At 50.8% G+C, this 21,143-nt stretch overlaps 1 protein-coding gene across 3 annotated transcripts in view; it reads right to left on the bottom strand.

Annotated features, from left to right (window-relative positions):
• PPM1H (protein phosphatase, Mg2+/Mn2+ dependent 1H) overlaps positions 1–21,143 on the bottom strand; it is a 261,618-nt gene that overhangs the window by 123,127 nt on the left and 117,348 nt on the right. For all 3 annotated transcript variants that reach the window (XM_053555420.1, XM_053555421.1, XM_053555419.1), the window contains exon 3: positions 4,822–5,166. In XM_053555420.1, coding sequence (XP_053411395.1) covers positions 4,822–5,166 — 345 coding nt within the window. The remainder of the gene's footprint in view (positions 1–4,821; positions 5,167–21,143) is intronic.

The following is a 21,143-nucleotide window of genomic DNA, read 5'->3' as shown; positions in this document are numbered from 1 at the left end:
GGCATGGCCAGTGGTAACAGAAAAGGTAAAAATGCAGCAACCAAGGGCCAAGCGGGTGGGCAGCTGCACCCCCCCGTGACAGGACATCCTGCCTTTCATCTGTATACCCAGATGCAGTTATGGAGCTGAGGGAAGAGTTTAGGCAGAAAATGAGTCCCTGGCTGCTGGAAGGTTGCTTTATGTGATCTAGGGGTGGAGGGCAGTGTCCTGGGTGCCCCAGAGATGGAGAAACCAGCCTCTGTCACGACGCACCTGTCCTGTGGCAGTGCTCACCAATGCCACCGGTACAGCATGGCTCCCACTCCTGCTGGACGCGGTCATGGCCACGGTTGGCACTGTGTGGACTGAGGCTGGGGACCTGCCCGGCCCTGTTAGTCTCTGCAGTCCGGTTCGAAACTGCAGCAGGTTCTCCAGGAACTGGGCATGCAGATGCCACGTTTAGCTTCAGTGTCCCGGACTGATGCCGAATGCTTTACAGCTGGTACAGGGGACGCCACATTGCAGAGCATGTCCTCTGCCCCGCGTGGGTCCTTGGTGTTAATATTGGCACTGTATGTAGGGTGACCAATAAATGAAGTCCAGCACCATAGCTGACCTGGGGGCCTGAGACCATAAGGCAGGAGAATGGAGCTGGGGCTGCTGGTGAGCTAGCACCTTGGGTACGTTTACAGCAGTGCCGTGCCCTCAGCCTCAGCCCATCACGGGCTGGGCAGGAAGTACTGGGTCTGGTGACCTGTACAGATACGGGGGTGCAGAAAGCTAGCCCCTTTAAGGAGGGGCACACCCTGACTTTTGAGGTTGTGTGGTACACTCAGGTCGGGGGCAGCCTGAGCAGTGACAGTGGTAGCCTTCCACCCGCAAATAAAAACTATCTGGTGTGACACAGGGGCCGAGCAAAGCAGCAATGGGCTGAGTTTGAGCAGCATGGCTAGTGGGTGTTAATGAGCTGTCCCTGCCAGTGACTTGTCCAGACAGCTGGGTTAGGGGTTAACCCTGTAAAAGGCCATGGGGCACTTAAACCACTGGATGGTTATTCACAGGCCCCACAAAAGTTGTGGGAGTTGGGACATGAGAAACTCATGGTCGCCAGGCAGGCTCCGCTGGCCCATCAGGTAATGATGAGGCAGACTCCCTAGCCAAAGCCTGGTGGCGAGACGCTGTCCCTTTGGGTGACGATGCCCGTGGCCACATGGCTGTCTCCTGCCTGCTGGGCAGGAAAATACATGGGCCATGGTCTTGTTTGGTATCACTGGTGCTATACTTGCTTTTGTAGTGTGCACTGTTGTGGTGGCATACGATGCAATGTTTCACGCTTCTTGCACAGGGACCCTTGAGGAAGGGTAGATTGTGAGGCGAGAAACCCTACAGGGGTGGAATGTGGGGCAGAGTCTATTAGGCTTTCTCACCTGAAGGCCGGCAGGTGCCACATCGTTCTGAGGACCCATGATTAAGCCAGCAGGTTGCAGGTGTGTGTTGTCTGGAGTAATCGTCATCAGTGCTTGGTTAGAAGCCACTATTGTTGTGGCCACTATCAGGCTCTGAGGCTTTCCCTCTGTGGGGAAGGCTTCCTATGCTGCCTCACGCGCTCCCAGAAGCTGGCTAAAGGCAGATGTCCCCATGCCTGCTCTCTGGCTGCCATGAGCTGAATAAAGGGCTCCGGTCCGTCCATATCCCATGTAAACCTCCTCAGCCTCAACCTCTGGCACCACACCCATGTGGGCAACAACCCGAGCATCAGCTGGCTCAGTTCCTAGTACTACAGCACAAGGTAGGGTCACCCTGCCGAGTGGCACGAGGACCAAAGACCTGGTGAGCTTCCCAAGGCCAACCAGGTGCTGCCTGCCATGGGCCAAGTCCAGGTCGGCAGCAGGCATGTAGGGCCTGAGTCAATCTGGGGAAAGAGTGTGGAGAGGGAGCTGGGGTGTGGGTGGGCTGGAGAGGAACAAACGAGAGGGGAGGTGGCTTGAAGCTCATGTTCTGTCATACAGCACACCTGGCCCGCCACAGCTGGGCTCCAGAACCTCCAACTCGCCCTACTCCTCACCTTGGAATCTATCTTCTGACCATGGCAGACATCAGCTTGTTGCCTTTGGCCCACCTGGGCTCTCTGACTGGCTCCTTCAGTTTCCTTGGCCCTGTTTCCCCTGTTTTACTCCCACCTGCCCCAGGATCACCCCCAGCGAGCCCTTTCCTCCCCTCTTCAGACCCCACTTCACCCTGCCTTTCCCCACTCCAGGCTCTCCCCTCCAGGCTTTATGACTCAACACACTGCTGGCCGTCACAAGTTACCGGTGACGTGGATAGTCTCTGTGTAAAACTGCCGGTCAAGAGTGTGTTCACACAGCATCTGCTCCCTGATTTCTCCCAGTCTCAATTCCCAGTTGTCCCAAAATCAGCATATTTCTTTCTCTCGCCCCTTCATCTCCCTCACTCAGAGCTTCTGACATCCTAATACCTGTCTTTGTCTAATCTGTTCCATGCTCTTCCCATTCATGCTGGTATACAGCTGGTTCTCAACAAATTTATTGAACAAATTACACATGAAAGTGGAGCAATTTTTTTTCTAAGTTGCCAAGAAAAATTTCAAATAATAAACTGGATAGTAAGCTGGAAACAATTAAAAGACAAGAACAAGGCTCTTTACTAAATATCTTTCTGACCTTACCTCTTTCCAAGCACAGTTGTAATACCAGCAACCCTCAGCCATTAGCAGGCAGGAACAGACCCTTGCCGCCAGCTGGGTCTATGTGACACTTGCCTCTAGTGGAGAGAATGGAGAATGCAGCTGTTTGCAGTAAAAAGTGTCCTGTGCTACAGACTGGTCCTAACAAGGAAATGATACTACCGTTTCCTTTATTTTCCACTTCTACTATATAAACTTTCCTTTTCCACTATAGGGAGAATCTTTTGTCATATTTTTTCCTAAATAACTTAAAAAATTAGTGTTCTGAGCACTGTCATCTAGATACATTTATTCACATCAGAGGTTTCTACAAGGGCCAAGTGTGTATAGGAACCAATTTTTCTACCTTGATTGCCCCCTCTAAATCTTTTCCAGCATCCTGGTGTTTTTATTGGGATTGCAGAGCTGAAGGCTATCAGAAATTCATGAGATGGAAGTAAAGTTATTTTATTTTTAAAATATTTATTTTGTAGGAGAAGAGGCTCCCCCTCTGTCGCCCAGGCTAGAGTACAGTGGCTATTCACTGCACCACCCACTACTGATCAGAGCGGGTATTCTAACCTGCTCTGTTTCAGACCTGGGCCAGTTCACTTCTTAGGCAACCTGGTGGTCCCCCAAGCCCAGGAGGTCACCGCAGTGATGCTGAACTTAATGTGGACACCCAGCTGGCATAGTGTACCATAGCACAGAACCTGTAGGCTGAAGCAATCCTCCCGCCTCAGCCTTCCAAGCAGCTGGACCCCAGTCCTGCCGCAGCACCTGGCAGGGGTGTGTTTTAAACCACCTGCTGGTCAAAGGGTAAATATTACCTAAGTACCGAGAGAGAAGAGCAGAGAACAGAGCAGGGATCCATGAAGAAAGGAGAGGTACAATCTGAGCTGTGACTCCAGAAATGTCTTTGCCTTGCAAGCAAATCTTACTAGCACGTGACCTGATGTTGAGAGATCCTGCGACGTGCCGTGTGGACACTCAGTTTTGGTGAGATGCTTTCAGCTGCTCTGGCTGCATTTAACAGCTTGTCGCCGCTTTTTGATCTCCAGGTTTTAAGGACACTACCACACACTCACCTAACTCAGGTCTTTTTTTTGTTTTTTTTTTTTGAGACAGAGTCTCAAGCTGTCATCCTGGGTACAGTGCTGTAGAGTCACAGCTCATAGCAACCTCAAACTCTCGGGCTTAAGTGGTTCTCTTGCCTCAGACTCCTGAGTAGCTGGGACTATAGGCGCCTGCCACAACCCCCGGCTATTTTTTTGTTGCAGTTGTCACTGTTGTTTGGCAGGCCTGGGCTGGATTTGAACCTGCCAGCTCCAAGCCCTAACTCAGTTCTTATACACATCCTGGAGGGTCTCTCACCCTTCATCTGTATGCAGGTTGCCCTCCTCCCCCAAGAAAGGAAATCTTTGGAACCAAAATAATTGGCTTGGAAAATGAGGCGCAGAGGGAAGGAGGTGGAACAGCACAGCTCTGGGTGCCTGCTGCCGGCCCAGGGGGGCACAGAGGGACAGAGGGGGGAACGGGGAGCCTGGGAGGTACAAGGAGCACAGGGTGAGATGCCCTGGGGAGGGGTGCCCAGCACAGAGCGGGCGGCTCAGGCTGCAGCTCCTCCAGGGCACCCTCAGTGGGTCAGCAGGGGACGGGCTCAAACTAAAGCGAAGCCTCGTGCCCAGGCCAAACAAACCATTCTCGGATCTGCCCTGGGGATGGTCCCCTGCAGCGGCTGTTGCTTTTTGCCAGCAGTGGGACCTGGACTGTTATTATCCACCGTGGTGACAGCCCTGCCTGGAGGAGATCTGGGCGGGAAGGCGCTTCTGAGCATCCCGACACCCCGCTGCACTCTGTGTGCAGCTGACAGCGGCCACACGCTTCAGTCAAGGGCACGGGCTCAGCGGGCATCAACAGTGTGGAGAAGGGGACGTGGGGGCCCCTATTTAATAAGCCGGTGACCTCAGGTACTGTCCCTCTCTTTAGTCTTTTACATTTCTGCTGCACTCAGCGCCAGGACCTTGGTCTCGCTCCAGCCTCTGCTGAGAACCGAGCCCCGTTAGAGAAGGAGGCACAGGTGGCCCCGGCCGGACGCAGCATTGGGGACCGGACCCAAGGGTCCAGCGTCAGTGGCCGGTCTCTGCAGTGACACCTACCATCTCCCTGAAGGCGCTCTCCAGAGCCCCGACCACCAGCCACTCGTGCGGGATCTTCTTCTCGGTGAAGAAGCGCGTGGCCGGGGTGCCGGGCGAGCCGGGGGCCCCAACGCCGCCGCGCAGGGACGCGGCCCGGGTCAGTGCGCGGCTGCCGACCGGCGTGTGTTCCGGCTCCTCGCCCAGGCAGGTGGGCGGCAGCACGGCCGAGTTCCGCAGGATGTCCACGATGTCCTGCAGCTGCTCCGTGACGTGGTGCTGCAGCAGGCGCGAGGCCACCACGGCCGCCCCGGACCCCGCGTGACCATCGAACAGCGACCAGTAGTGGCAGGCGACGCCCTCGGATTCCTGCAGGGAGAGGGCGACAGGGAGGAGTGAGAAGGCTGCGGCCTCTGCCCTGCGGTCTGCAAATGGTGGGGTCACAATGCGGCAAAAACATCACTCACTACTGTCACCACCACCTAAGGTCATCCCTAGGTCCCCATTCAGGGACCCCGAATTATCCCGCCTCAGTTACTACTTGGAGGGTAAGATCCGCTTTAACTTTACGTGGGGCGTTTGTGGGGAAATCCGTACAAACAGTCCTGCTCAGACACCCCCGTCGCCTCTCTTGTCTCAGCCCCAAAGTGGGCCTGGCTGGAGTCCCGGAGAAAGCTCCTCTCCCGGGTTCCCTAAGGGGAAGTTCCTGCCCCTCTGCCTTCGAGGCCTGCGCTCTCAGTCCAGGCTGCCTTGCTCTGCGTCCTGGATTTTATAGCACATGCAGCCTAATCCTGGCCTCCCAGACGCAGCTAACCAATGTCCTTCCCATATTTTCTACCCTGGTTCTCCAGCCAATGTCACGCAGCGTCCTTCTGTCCTCTCCCCTACCGCCCAGCAATGTTCCCTCACCTGGTAGGGATTTAGGACCCCCCAGAGGCTTCCTCAAGGTGGGTACCTGGAAGAACCACGTTTGAACTGCCCACACCCCAGGTCTGAGCTGCAGGAGCAAAGGAGCTGGGTCCTGGTGTGACTGGCGGGACAGAGAGCCCAGCAATAAACCCAGACAGCTCAACCTGCCATTGACGGACTGCCAAGGTAACACGTTGTGGAAAGGAGAGTCTCTTTAATAAACAGTACTGGGAAAAGTGGCTATCCACGTGTAAAATACGGACTTGGACCCTTACCTTACATCGCAGACAGAAATTAACTCAAAATGGATTAAAGACTTACACAGAAGACTCGAAATCATAAAACTTCTAAGAGAAAACACAGGGAAAAAAGTCCTTGATGCTAACTTGGCAATGAAAGTTTTTAAACATGACACCAAAAGCACAGTGAAAAAGATAAAAGCAAAAATAAGTGGGACGACATTTAACCAAAAATCTTCTGAACAGCAAAGGAAACAATCAACAAAACAAAAGAGCAGCCTAAGGAATGGAAGAAAAATCTGCAACCATGTGTCTATTAAGGGGTTGTTTTTCAAAATGTACAAGGAATTCCTACATCTGCACTGCCAAACAAACAACAACAACAACAAAAGATTAAAAATGGCCCAAGGACTTGAAGAACTATTTCTCCAAAGGAGACACATAGTGGCCAGGAGACATTTGAGAAGGCATTCAACATGGATGGCGTTGGTAATAAGACTGGTGGTGAGCTCAGAGTAAGAGGGACCTTCCCCCATCAGGTAAAGGGCATCTACAGAAAACCTACAACTAGCTGGCCTCTGCCCCGCGGCCTGCAAACAGTGGGGGTCATACTGTTATAAGGTACACATGTAAGTTCATACTCCCTGGAGAAATACTAAATGCTTTCCCGTAAATTCAGCCACAGTGCAAAAATACCTGCCCTTGCCTCTTTTATTTACACTGTACAGGACAACCCTAAACAGGCAAGGAAAAGGTCTAGAGACTGCAAAGGAGAACCAAATCCCATTCATCGTGGCTTTGAGCAATTGAGCATGACGTACCAGAGTGTCATATTCTTCATGTGTCATGTGCTTGGAGTTTGTCCTTCTTCATCTGGGGGTTTATAGTTACCTCATAATTCAGAAAATTTTCAGCCATTATTTCCAAAAAAAAATTTTTATATCCCTTGCTCCTTGAAAGAATCCAAGTTCACATACTTGTCCTTTGAAGCTATTCCACAGCTTACTGAGGATGTTTTTATCTTCAAAATGTTTTATTCTGGTTAATTTCTATTGCAATGTATTAAAGCTCACTAATGTTTTCTTAATCTTTTTCTTTCTTGATTAAGACATGGCCAATGGACCCGAACAGACATTTCTCAAGAGAAGACCTTTGAGTGGCCCGTGGCCCACAGCTATGTAAAAAGGTGCTCGGCATGGCTCGTCATCAGGAAAATGCAAATCAAAACCCCAATGAAATAGGAGCCCTGTTAGAATGGCTACTATGAAAAGAAAAGAGAGAACTACTGTTACAAAGGTGGAGAAAAAGGAACCTTTGAGTACTCTTGGTGGAAGTATAAATTAGTACAGCCATTATGGAAAATAGGAGGTTCCTCAAAAAATTAAAACTGTAACTACAATATGATTCAGCAATCCCACTGCTGGGCACACATCCAAAAGAAATGAAATCAGTTTCTTGAAAAGGCACCTGCATCCCCATATTTCTGGCAGTGTTCACAAAAGCTACGTTGGCAGTCTTACCGGCCGATGGCAGATGAACGGTAAGGGGTGTTTACTACATGTACACACGATAAGATATTATGACTCCCCACGAAGGAAATTTGGCCATTCCTTGGCTGAATGACAACCTAGATGAACCTGGGGATATCACTCGAGGTGAGATAAGCCAGGCACAGAAAGACAAATACTGCACGATCTCATTTATGTGGAATTTCAAAAAGTTACATGCCCAGAAGCCAAGAGCAGAAGAGGGTTGCCAGGGGTGCAGGCGATGGGAGGCGCTGGCCGGAGGGTGCACACTTTCTGTTACAGTCAGCCCTGGGGCTCTAATGGACAGTCTGGTGACTGCGGTTAATGATACTGTGTTGTACACTGAAAGTTACTTAACCGAGTAGATTTTTAAGTATCTTCATCCCATATACACCAAAACTGGTCACTTACATGTGTCCCTTGTAAAATGACCACAATTATCACATCATGTTATGTACCTTAAATACATAGACATTTTGTCAATTATACCTCCATAAAGGTGGTGGTGGTGGTGGATAAAGCATTATATTTGGAAAAAATGTATGATATATTAGAGGGATATAATATGAAATACTAAGATTAAACATTGGGGATCTTTATTTTCAGTAAGCTGATGGACAAACAGATTAAGGTGCATCCACTCTGACTACTAGGGTCATCTAGTCCCTGGCAATAGACACTGAAGGCTTTATTTTATTAGCTGAATCCGTTAAATAAAGATTTTTTGGCTTTTCTTAGAATGATGCTGAAAGAGACTGTGTAGTTATGGTGACATGTGCTGTTATTCTGTTTGGCTCTTTAAAACTGTTTTCATTCTGTTCCGTGCTAGGTGCTGAGAGGTAAAATAGTCTTTTTTGTAGGCAACAGATACTTAGAAAGCACGTTCTATGCGGCGAGCACTACATTAGGCAGCAGCGATAAAAGGGATGCTGAAAGAGATACCAGGCCCGGCCTGATCTTAGCCCAGAGGTGGGGGAAGATAGGCACTGATCAAATAATCATGCAAATAAAACCTCACAGGCCTGGTCCAGGACAGGACAGGGAGAGGCTCTCGGAGCTGCACAGCCAGCTTAGGAGGCACCCACAGGAGAAGGCTTCCCAGAGGTGTGGGGCCCACACTGAGGGTGCCTGGAGGTTCATGAGATGAGGCGGGGAGGGGGCAGAATGCAGTATCAATGGCAGGTGCAAAGGCCCTGCTAGGGTGACGCATGATGAGACTAAACCACAGCCACGTGGTTGAGTGGGAGCGGGAGGCTGGAGACGGAGGTAACAGGTGGACCACTCGGTCTTAACAGGACACGTGAAGGATTGTGGCTTTAGCCCAAGAGTAGCAAAAAGCTATGGGTTGAGGTGGGAGTGACCAGATTGATTTGTTTCTGAAAGATCCCTCGACTACGCTGTAAGAACAGGGGAGACGTAAGAGTGACAGGGTGCCAGGGAGGGGGGAATCCCACCCCCAAAACATTCCGTCCCGTTCAGGTAGTAAGAAACACGTGAACAGGTCAAAGCATTCTAAACAGGTACAAATAATGAGATTTCTCTTTTGCCTGAAAGTGAAGCGTCGGGAACAGTGACCTCAGCACTGAGGGACGTGGGTTCTAGTCCCATCTTCCACACCAGTAAGCTGAGTGGGGGCAGAACAGGTGAGGGATGCATGCAGAAAAGGGGTTAGATGGGGCCGCGCCTGCACTACCGGGACGTCCCTCTTGGCGTTGTGTGCATGGGTGTTTTGAAATCCCTTGAACAAGATCGGGAACAGTCTTCACTATACTTCCATGCCAGGGAATATAAAACGTGCGATACGCTATTTGGGGAAATACAACCATCACGTGGGCCTCCCCGCATGCTTTAGAGGTCAGCTCAGCTGGTAACGTGTGGGGGACCCAAACCCAGAGAGAGTTCCACTTACAGGTCTAGAAAACCCTTCCCAGCATATAACAAACCGCATCTAGCCGGTCATAGCTATGAACTTGTTTAACCCCCTTCCTCCAATCCTATGAATAACCACCCCAGAAGGTGTGTTATTATCCCCATTTTACAGATGAAGAGAATGAGGGGCAGAGTGTGACAGCTCCAGGTCGCCATCTATTAGGTGATGCGACTGGCACCAGGGTCCATGCTGTCAGCCATCAACCCCTATGCTGCAGTGGACCCCCCACCCCAAGTCTGTCCATCCCCAGAGGAAAAGCTGGCCTTAATTTACACTTTGCACCATCATCCATTTCTCCACTCTGCAACCTCAATTGCAACCCCAGAGATCCTCCCCCCCCAAAAACACAGAATTTGGTCTTATTTCTTTTTCTGGGCTGACAGCCTGTCCTGTGGGGTGGCTCCTGTCTGTGAGACCCTGCCTAGTCTCTGCTGCTGTCCCCATGTTCTAGCCCTTCCTGACACCCTAGCACACCAATCTGTAGGACCTGCAGCTCCTCACAGACCCCTGGCCTTCCCCGTTTGTCACTTCACAAGGAAGTACTCCTGTGAGGACTCAGCTTACATGTCACCTCTTCCGAGAAGCCCCCACCTCAGGCTGGCAAGGCAGAGGGAGGAGCCACAACTTACTGCCTTGGGGAACTGACCCTGACCCTGACCCTGACCCTGACGGTAGCTTTGCAGGAGGAAGCACTGGGAAGGCTCCCCAGAGACAAGCCATGTCTCAAAGAACAACAGGGGGACAGAGGGAACTGTATGGTGTTTGAAATGGGATTGGGATATCAGGTGTGATGAGTGTTAGGCATAAAAGTGCAGAGTGTTAGGCTGGCACAGTGGCTCACCCCTATAGTCCCAGCACTTAGGTGGATCCCTTGATCTCAGGAGCTCGAGACCGGCTTGAACAAGAGTGAGACCCCATCTTTACTAAAAATAGAATAAAAATAGCTGGGCATTGTGGCAGGCTCCTGTAGTCCCAGCTACTGGGAGGCTGAGGCAGGAGAATCGCTTGAACCCAGGAGGTGGATTGAGGTTGCTGTGAGCTATGATGATGGCAGGGCACTCTAGCCTGGGCAACAGAGTGAGACTCTGTCTCAAGAAAAAAAAATAAAGTGCCCGGTGTTATGGGAGAGGATAACCATGACAGATCTCCATGGAGAGGGGAGGGGTGTGGCTATGAATGGGAAGCAGGAGGAAGTTATTTGTAGTGATGAAACTGCTGAGGATCTTGACTGTGGCAGTGATTTTTTATTTTTTTTTTATTGTTTGGGATTCATTGAGGGTACAAAGAATGAAGTTACACTGATTGCATTTGTTAGGTAAATTCCCTCTTATAACTGTGTCTTGTCACAAGAGGTGTGTCACACACCGTGACCCCCCATCCCCTTCACTCCTCCCTTCTCCCCACTCTCTCTGTGGCAGGGATTATACACAAGTATGCAAGTGCTAATGCCTCAGCCTGTGTGCCAAAGACAGTGAATTGTGCTGTACGATCTAAAACAGTAAGGATTAATAAACTGCAGCACGTCAGAGAAACAAAGACAGGCAGTGGGGGACAGTGAGCAGAGGGGGACAGTGAGCAGTGGGGGACAGTGAGCAGAGGGGGACAGTGAGCAGCAGTGGCCAGTGAGCAGCGGGGGACAGAGAGCAGCAGGGGACAGTGAGCAGAGGGGGACAGTGAGCAGTGGGGGACAGTGAGCAGCGGGGGACAGTGAGCAACGGGGGACAGTAAGCAGAGGGGGACAGTGAGCAGCAGGGGACAGTGAGCAGCGGGGGACAGAGAGCAGCGGGGGACAGTGAGCAGAGGGGGACAGTGAGCAGCAGGGGACAGTGAGCAGCGGGGGACAGTGAGCAGCGGGGGACAGTGAGCAGCAGGGGACAGAGAGCAGCTGGGGACAGTGAGCAGAGAGGGACAGTGAGCAGAAGGAGACAGTGAGGAGCTGGGGGACTGTGAGCAGCCGGGGGACAGTGAGCAGAGGGGGATAGTGAGCAGAGGGAGACAGAGAGCAGAGGGGGACAGTGAGCAGAAGGAGACAGTGAGCAGCCGGGGGACAGTGAGCAGAGGGGGACAGTGAGCAGAGGGGGACAGTGAGCAGAGGGGGACAGTGAGCAGAAGGAGACAGTGAGCAGAGGGGGACAGAGAGCAGAGGGGGACAGTGAGCAGAAGGAGACAGTGAGCAGAGGGGGACAGAGAGCAGCTGGGGACAGTGAGCAGAGGGGGACAGTGAGCAGAGGGGGACAGTGAGCAGAGGGGGACAGTGAGCAGAAGGAGACAGTGAGCAGAGGGGGACAGAGAGCAGAGGGGGACAGTGAGCAGAAGGAGACAGTGAGCAGAGGGGGACAGAGAGCAGCTGGGGACAGTGAGCAGAGGGGGACAGTGAGCAGAAGGAGACAGTGAGCAGCAGGGGACAGTGAGCAGAAGGAGACAGTGAGCAGCAGGGGACAGTGAGCAGAGGGGGACAGTGAGCAGAGGGAGACAGAGAGCAGAGGGGGACAGTGAGCAGAAGGAGACAGTGAGCAGCTGGGGGACTGTGAGCAGCCGGGGGACAGGGAGCAGTCAGGCGACCAGCCGCACACGTGAGCCCCGTCCTTTCTGCGCTGCCCACTGGGGTGCTCACTTCACTCCACGGTGTAACTCTTGCTTTTGTCTTTCCAAAGTTACTTTCTCTATGGGAAGTGTCAGTTTAAAGGGCATCTATTGAGCACCTACTGTATTTAATCCCCCTAATATCACCATAAAATGGGTAACATCCCATTTTTACCAATTTTAGTGAAACTGAGACACAGAAAGTTTAAGTGAGTCTGCTGGGGTGTGTCAGAGGCAGAGGTAGGATTTGAACCCAGCTCTTCACCCTCCAAGTGAAGGTATTTTCCCAACTTCCCAACATCACACGACTTTGTGTATTGAGTCCGCGGCGTCTGTTACTCTGTGGCACTTCCAGGCTGCTTGCATCATTTTAATGCTTGTTGCTTACTTGGAATTGCACATAAGTCCCAGGCCATCAACTGACTGCCAAAACTTCCCGGCAGTGGCCCTGGAACTGCTCACTGGTCTGGTGGTGTCAGAGAAGGTAGATGGGGCTCAGCATATGGTGCAAAGTTCCACACCTGAGAATCAGACCCTGCAAACTTAGAATGACGCAATCTTGAAATAATAAACTGAGATAATGAAAATTACTAATGTTATATTCCAAAAGTGTTTTTGCTCCAGATACACAAGTTAAACACGTACTTCACTTTATGAAAAACAGTATCAAACCTTTTCCTGATTTACCATATAATTCAGTTTGGCAGAAATCACTTAGGACTCACAAAAATAACTTTGATGCAGTTTTCAGTGGCACTCTAAATTGTTTCATCTACCAAAAAAAGAAAAGTCATTCTTATACACAGTTTACAGCTCACACGTCTACGTCTACCTGCCTCTTTTCAGGAAAACACTTGCAGTCTGATCAAGGAAGATTCCAGAAGGTAGCAAATTGGGAGTTTTAAGATTCGCAGTTTTTCTTTTAGGCAATCTGTAAAGAAGGCCCATCCTTGTCTCTCCAAAGTTTTAGAAACTGCTTTTTCTTCTTCTTCCCATTTTCACAAGCATCTGGTATTCCAGAACTTAATGAATTCTAACTAGGAAAGGCGCGTTGGGTCTTTCAGCACATATAAGGTTGCTCCAAACACAAATTAACCTACCAAACCAGGAGCTGAAGTGATTTCAGATATTAGCAGTGGATGTTTGTTCCGCTTCAATAATTACAGCAGGGCCAAGCAAGGGTGTCAAAAGCCACCCACTTACATTTCGGCTCTCCAGAGTAGGGGGCCTCATCACGTCCCTGTCACACCCCTTCTCTGCAGCAAGCCCACAGGTGAGGAAGCCAGGTGAGCCACGTGGGAGGCAGCAGGTCCCCACCCCTTATGGGGTATTAACAGGAGGTGGGGGGTTCTAGACATAAACACCTCCTTCTGTGTTTACCGGGGGGCCCCACAGAAATACTGATGTGTAAGGCAGGAAACACGCAGAGAACCAAGGAGTGGGGATTGACGAATTTGCACCAGCTTCAAGAAAGGAGGTCAGAGGTCCCTGGGTGCGAGCGGAGTGGGGCTGTGGTTTCACTGCTGTCCCGCCGCTGTCCCACCTCCTTTCCTGTGGCACGCTGCAGCCCATGGCAGGTGCGTGTGCCCCCGACTACATGGTCTTAGGATCACAGTACTGAGTTCTTAACTAAATTATCCCCCACACAGTGGGCCACACATTTAAAAAGATCCTACGAAGGAGCTGTTGATAGAGAACATGAGTCGGGGCTGCCATCACGCTCCAGGAAGGACATCTGTCTCGTCCTATCCGACTGTCGCCATCAGATCTAGCCAAAGGAACCCGGAATGCTCCAGGAGACCTGAAATATGGAATTGCGCTCCCCACTGTTCATGATGGATGGTGCCCTGAGACTCAGCTAATGACAGCGTGCCCGTTTTTGCTCTTAGCATGGCAGTAAATGAGTTACTGTGCAAAGAACACTTAGGACAATGCTTGGCATCTAGCGGACACTGAATAGGTGTGAGCTATTATTATTTTAAAATACTGACCTGTCATCTTTATTGCCTTTGAATTGTTAAAAAATTTAATATCTTTCTATAATTAAAAAAATTATATACTGTATAGGTATATAACGGTGTGGTTGTGTGTCGATAAATGCAAGCACATTGGGGGGCATTCTAAACAAGCAGTTTTTAACTGAGGTTTGGAGACTGTCCCTCTAGACACAGCTGTCCTGGGGGAAGAGTGGCATCCTCCCGAAGGCCTGTAAAAGGACTCAGCTCACTGATTACTCCTCTTCCCCTCCCTATGCTAACTCTTCAGGTATTTATATAGTGGGTTATATTTATATTTATATTTATATAACAACATGAAAGGCAAATCACAAATGTAGGAATCCTACTTTGAGAGCCCACTGTGGGGTTTATAAAATGCCGCATGTGAGCACGGGAGGCAGGCAGGGACCGACTGCCAAAGAAAAGGGACCGACCTCTCCCCCTGGGGAATGGGACGGCCATGTTCTCTGGATGGCTCACTCTATGCTACCATGCGCTTGATTTCTGTGAAGTTTCTGGTTAGTTTTCAGGGCGTTACGGTGAGGGAGGCCTTCCCTGCACAGAGCTTTCCATCTCGTTTCCCACCCGAGTCTCACAGTCACAAGGTGAGTCCAGCATGAGGCAGGGACGAAGGGAAACCCCAGCCGTGTCGCGGAGTCCTTCCTCCAGCTGTGTGCTGTGGAAGGATGACCACACAGCCCAGTTTGCTTTCACCCCACCTGTCTTTGTGACTGAATTATCCAGCTATTCCGCCCTGTGGGGGGAGAGCTCATTTCATAACCTTTATGAGCGTGACGCTTCCTTCTCTGTGTACGGCAGAACCAACAGCAGATTCCTGAGTTTCACCTCCTCCAACATTATGAGGCTGTAAGATGGAGGGTAAGCTCGATACATTTGCTTTTTTGTCTTTAAATGGCAATTTAGACCCATATTTTAAAACACTGTTACGTAAATGTTAAATTTCTTTATACTGGAAGTATGAAAGTTGCAACAGGCTTGGCCAAATTGTGTTGCTAGTTAGTCTAGACTAGTGAATTAGCCCAGGAATGTTCTCGAACTCTGCTTTACTTATCAACAATTTCTCTTCAAATCAGGTGACAGAGAAAAAGGTAAGTGCTGCGGAATAAGATTGAAATGCAGCCTCAGACCCCAGCATCAGAATAACTACAGTGACGGACAGTATTTATCCAGCACTGACCACTGCCAGGAGCTCTTCTAAGCACTTTGCATATTTTTAACTCATTTAATTCTAACGACCCTCTGAGGTAGGAACTATTACTCCCCATTTATAAATGAGGAAACTGAGAGAGGAGGTCGTGTGACCCAGACAAGGTAACACAGCTGGAAGGTGGAGGGGCTGGGATTCGAACTCACATACAAGGTCTTATCTCCTTCCCATGATGGTCTTGCTGTAATTTAGTGAGAAAAATGGGCTGTAAGGACAAGATGATGACAATTTCATTCCAGTTCTGTTCTTCATCGGTCAGTAAGAGCTGTTATCCAGCTTTTAAGTTTATAAACTCAGAAACTGTTAACTCACTCCTATATCAAAAAAGGAATCATAATGGACTTGAGGAAATGTTTAGTGTCAAATATTCCTGAAATTTATACATATCAACATTAGGAGCTGTTCTCCCTTCACTTCTGACTGGTCCAAAGAGGTGTTCCCAGCCTCTACCTTCCTCCCCTGCTAGTGGACGAAGAGGCGGCAGGTTACACGTCTGAGGCCACACCGCCTGCCTTCCAGCTCTGGGTCTATCTCCTCACCAGTAAAATAAAGACAATTACAATACATATTTATCTGTGTATCACAGTTGAGCATTCCTAATCCAAAATTCTGAAAATCAAAATACTCCTAGATATGATTTTTGAGTGTTGACATAGGCTACAAGTCGACAATTCCAGCCCTGACCTCCACGGTCAGGGACTATCCACGGTCAAAACCCAGAGTGCGTGGAGCATCCCCAGGGGAAAAATAAAACTACCCTCAGGCTGTGCAATAAGCTATATAGGAAGCATAAATAAATTTCATGTTTACACTCGGATCTTATCCCCAAAATATCTCATTATGTATATGCAAATACTCCAAAGTCTAAAAAAGTCTGAAGGACAAAAGACTTCTGGTCCCAAGCATTGGGGACGGAGGCTGCTAAACGTACATGAAGGAAGGCTTGTACTGGGAAAGCACTGAGACCCGCGTCCGACACATACTGGCTGAGCACTGAATTTTTTTTTTTTTTTAAAGAAGAAATAACAGGAAAAAACCAGATCCTAAGAGGTTATTGCCCTTGCCAATGTTCTTCCCACCTGTAGCTGCGGGAAGTCAGATTACAAATAAAGCAAGAAGAAATTTCCATCTCAACAAGATTTTCCACCTTAGGACCTGCCATAGTGGAAAAATCTATCGTGGAACCGAGCCATGTTCTCAGCTGTGACATCAGGTTGGTCAACCTGGTCTTCAGAGAAATGCAACCCCTACAAGAAGGGGGCTTTAAAGTGACTCTAGCTGATGGCAGCCTCCTGATTCCTGGTGGGGGAGGCGTCCAAGGGCGCTACAGACACGGAACTAAGAGGTAGGAGTCCAGAGAGAAGCCATTGCCTGGCTGCCTCAGAAAATCTAAGCAGGCAGGCAGTTTGCATCTGCTTCCCATGTGTACAAGAAGCAGCAGGTCAGGGCGGCTGGCACAGCGAGATGCATAAAAGGCTGTTCCCCTTGCGTCTCAGAGCTGACGTCGGCCCCCTGCAGACGGTCAGATGAGGACCCAGGACTCCACAGGGTCTGTTTAATGTTCTGGGGGTGAGAGAGTCCTCCTCACAGAGAAGGGGTGAAAAGAATGGCAAATCTTCAGTTCAGAGAGTTGAAATGACCCCTTTCTCATTTCCTTCTTTCCTCTCCCCGCCCCAATTTTATCCTATCTGCCTTGAATTCCCACAGTGCAGGCCCCATCCTCTGCTGAAGATAATCAGCTTCCCTCCCCCCTGCCGATGAACTTGGCTGAGTGCTGACACAGCCACCTCCCGTTACTGTAATTAGACACTGAACTAACAGACACTGAAAGCACACACTTTGATGTGTTTTGACTAAATTAAACACCACACAGGTGCTCCAGAGGAAACAGCCTTGGAATGCGTGTGTCCACAAGTCGAGGCTCAAGCCCCAAACCATCTGTTCTAAACAGGGAATCAGACGTGGGGGTAAAAATGTCCTGGTTGTTGCCATAATACCAGACTATTTCCACTCACGCATCTCCCATAAGGACATGTGCTGCTTTTTTTTTTCTTTTTTTTTGAGACAGAGTCTCACCATGTTGCCCTGGGTAGAGTGCTGTGGCGTCACAGCTCACAGCAACCTCAAACTCTTGAGCTTAAGTGATTCTCGTGCCTCAGCCTGCCAGGAGGGACTACAGTCACCTGCCACATTGCCCAGTTATTTATTTGTTCTTGTTTTGCAGTTGTCATTGTTGTTTAGCTGGCCTGGGCCACGCTTGAACCCTCCAACCTCAGCGCATGCTGCTGGCACTCTACCCACTGTACACGGCGCCGAGCCGGACGCGTGCTTGTTATCTAGTCCTGAAGTAGTGAGACGCCCTGAGAAGCGTCTTTCTCCTTCCTCAGAGCTAAGCCCTCTACTGTCCCCTCCTTTTATGTCATTTCTAGAATGACTAAATCCTTGGGAAGTGACAGGCAGAATCTCTCGGAAAAGCTGTATTTTCTCCTGCAGATGGCAGTCAGTGTCCTAAGACTCCTGCAGCAGTTCTCAAACTGTGGGTCGCAACCCACAGGAACTGTATTAAAGGCTCGCGGCATTAGGAAGGTTGACAACCACTGATCTTAGAACCTTTCAAACCACAGGAAAGACATCCGAGTGATGGTGACTAACTCCCACGAATCTCAGACTGGTTATTCAAAGGGCTTCTGCAGGAGGCGGGTGCTGTTGGAGATTTATTCTCAACAAGCTGATGGCATCTTTCCTAAGGGACAATCTGAAGAGCACGCCTTTTGACAGCGCTGACGTTTTATATTTCCTTCTTTCCCTGGTCACCCAACCTGTGTCCAAATAACCAGAGGAAGGTTAAAAGGCTCGCACGTGGCTCGGGAGTATCTATTTCCCACCTGCCAGACTGGGGGCATGGATGGCTCTTCACATTTAAACCACCCAACAGTGATCCCAGCACAAGAAAAGTTCTACCCTTCACTTGTGGTTGAGAATATCCTTCTCTGCTATACTTCATATCCCCTTCACCACAGACCCCCAAATTTCTCTTCCATATCTCTCAAAAAAGAAACGTTTATTCTGTATTCTGCTTTATGTCACTAAACTCTTCGTTAACAAGCAAAACAAAGCCTGTATCCCTCACAGAGCATTTGCAAGGGGGAAGGGAGTAATTCAGCCAAGTTCCCCTCACAGTTCTTCAGGCTAAAATACTGCAGCCCAGAACACTAACTAAATTTTATGACTTCTTTCAAACACTGCTTCTTTCACTCCTTTTCCTTTACTTTGTGTTAAGTACGGTGACAATCGGGAGCCCAGCCAAACACGGGACACGACACCCTTTCACTCGGGGCATCATGGAACACAGGAGAGGCGGAATAGAATGTTATTCCTTTTATCCCCATTAAAAAAAAAAGTTTGTTTTAAAATAGGAGGCTTAAGTTGACTTCACTGGTTGAAAGATTACACACATTAATAGGATAAAGAATTCTCTATAAACTGGTGTGAAGGATGGCTTATGGTTGCCTTAAAATCTTTATGCTAATTAACAATTATCTGTAGTAGAAAAGTCATCTCACTATCGCCCAGCTATGCCAGTGCCACTCGGTATAAAATAGTCACACTACTAATTCCTGAGAGCATCACTCGCGTTGCTAACAAAAAAATTCCTGTGATTATTCCTTTTCTTGTGAATTTCAGGTTATTTTGCAATTTTTAGATTTCCTTCAATCTCTGAGGAAGATGAAGGTGACTCTGCATGAAAGAAGTCTTGTGGACACACACACACATTTTGACTTCACTACACTTACTGTGGATGAAGAGATCAAGTGAGGAGAAGGTAAGTTCCAGAGGGGCCTGCCAGCCTCAGCACCCGCCAGCCTCTGTGCCCACCAGCCTCAGGCCGCCAGCCTCCCTGCCCACCAGCCTCGGTGCCCGCCAGCCTCAGGCCACCAGCCTCCCTGCCCGCCAGCCTCTGTGCCCACCAGCCTCAGGCCGCCAGCCTCTGTGCCCACCAGCCTCAGGCCGCCAGCCTCCGTGCCTGCCAGCCTCAGCACCCACCAGCCTCAGGCCGCCAGCCTCCCTGCCCACCAGCCTCGGCGCCCACCAGCCTCAGGGCGCCAGCCTCCCTGCACGCCAGCCTCTGTGCCCACCAGCCTCAGGTAGCCAGCCTCTGTGCCCACCAGCCTCAGGCCGCCAGCCTCCCTGCACGCCAGCCTCTGTGCCCACCAGCCTCAGGTAGCCAGCCTCTGTGCCCACCAGCCTCAGGCCGCCAGCCTCCCTGCACGCCAGCCTCTGTGCCCACCAGCCTCAGGCCGCCAGCCTCTGTGCCCACCAGCCTCAGGCCGCCAGCCTCCGTGCCTGCCAGCCTCAGCACCCACCAGCCTCAGGCCGCCAGCCTCCCTGCCCACCAGCCTCGGCGCCCACCAGCCTCAGGCCGCCAGCCTCCCTGCACGCCAGCCTCTGTGCCCACCAGCCTCAGGTAGCCAGCCTCTGTGCCCACCAGCCTCAGGCCGCCAGCCTCCCTGCACGCCAGCCTCTGTGCCCACCAGCCTCAGGTAGCCAGCCTCTGTGCCCACCAGCCTCAGGCCGCCAGCCTCCCTGCACGCCAGCCTCTGTGCCCACCAGCCTCAGGCCGCCAGCCTCTGTGCCCACCAGCCTCAGGCCTCCAGCCTCCGTGCCCGCCAGCCTCAGCACCCACCAGCCTCAGGCCGCCAGCCTCCCTGCCCACCAGCCTCGGCGCCCACCAGCCTCAGGCCGCCAGCCCCAGTGCCGGCCAGCCCCCTGTCCACCAGCGGTCTGCCATGAAATAATGCTGCCACTGCTTCACCTCCATTCCGCCTTCTGCTTCTTCCAGCGTCTGCCCACTTCCCTTCCTTGTCTTTCCTGGCTCCTCCGTGGCCCAGGGCATGGCCTCCTCCCCTCCCCTGAGCTCCCTTCTCAGAGCTTCTGAGCCGGGTTTTCTCCAGGCCTCTACTCTGCCCTCTCATGGCTCCTGTTCTGCTTTCTGGGTGATCTAAACCACATCTACGGGTTCAACTAGTCTTTGCCCTGTAACTCCTGAAATCTAAACCTCCTGGATTTGCTGGTGGGCACCAGATCCTTATTTCTAATTTCCTACAAAACACTTCCCCCTGGAAAGGCAGAGTCAGCATCTCTGCCCACTCCCTTACCTGCCAAGGGTCTGCTTTTCAGTGGCCAGTGCCCGGTGGCTGAGTCCTCACATCTCAACTGCTCCCTTCCCAGGCCGTGGTCATCTGGTCACCTCAACAGCCTCACTCACGCCATCTCCTCTGAGCCTGTCTCTCATTCTAATCACAGCTTATTTTAAGCCCCCATCAGTTCTCACACAGACTTCTGTGTGGGCATCCTATCTGGCTCGAAGCCTTCCCAAGTCAGCCTCCCCGCTACTGTCACTGTCCTGCGTCATTGTGCCCTTTTCCTAAAACCATTTGGTTAAAATCCCAGCTTATTATGACATTTGATGACCTTTGCATGTGACACCTGCTTGCTATTCCTGTCTTGGCACCCTCCAAGGTGACCACATATGCTCCAAAAACACGGGCAGACATGCCTTGGTGCTCCCTTGCCCACACGCTCCTTCTACCAGAAACGCCCTTTTATCCTATTTGTTCAATTCACTCTGAAGCACTTTTCGAGACCCCCGCTCAATGCCACTTGCCCCGGAAGCTCTTCCTCCTCAGTCGTGCCCCAAACCACTGTGGCCAGGAGGCCCTCCACACAGCCAGGGGCTTACCCTGGCTTCAGCCCAGGACTGGAACTGCCATGCTCACCTTACCACGCCTCCCCGGGGCTCAGCACGCACACGTGGGCTCAGCGTGTGTCTGGAAGGTGAAGGAATAGATTCACGGGAGAAAGCTGTTCTCTCACCCTAGGCCCTACTCACTTGCTACCTTTTCCTAAGTGCACGCTTCTGTATCTGAGTTT

This window comes from Nycticebus coucang, chromosome 12 (genome assembly GCF_027406575.1).
Source record: "Nycticebus coucang isolate mNycCou1 chromosome 12, mNycCou1.pri, whole genome shotgun sequence".
Lineage (NCBI taxonomy): Eukaryota > Metazoa > Chordata > Mammalia > Primates > Lorisidae > Nycticebus > Nycticebus coucang.
Note: the sequence above shows the minus strand (reverse complement) of the source record. Positions and strands in the feature narration are given on the sequence as shown.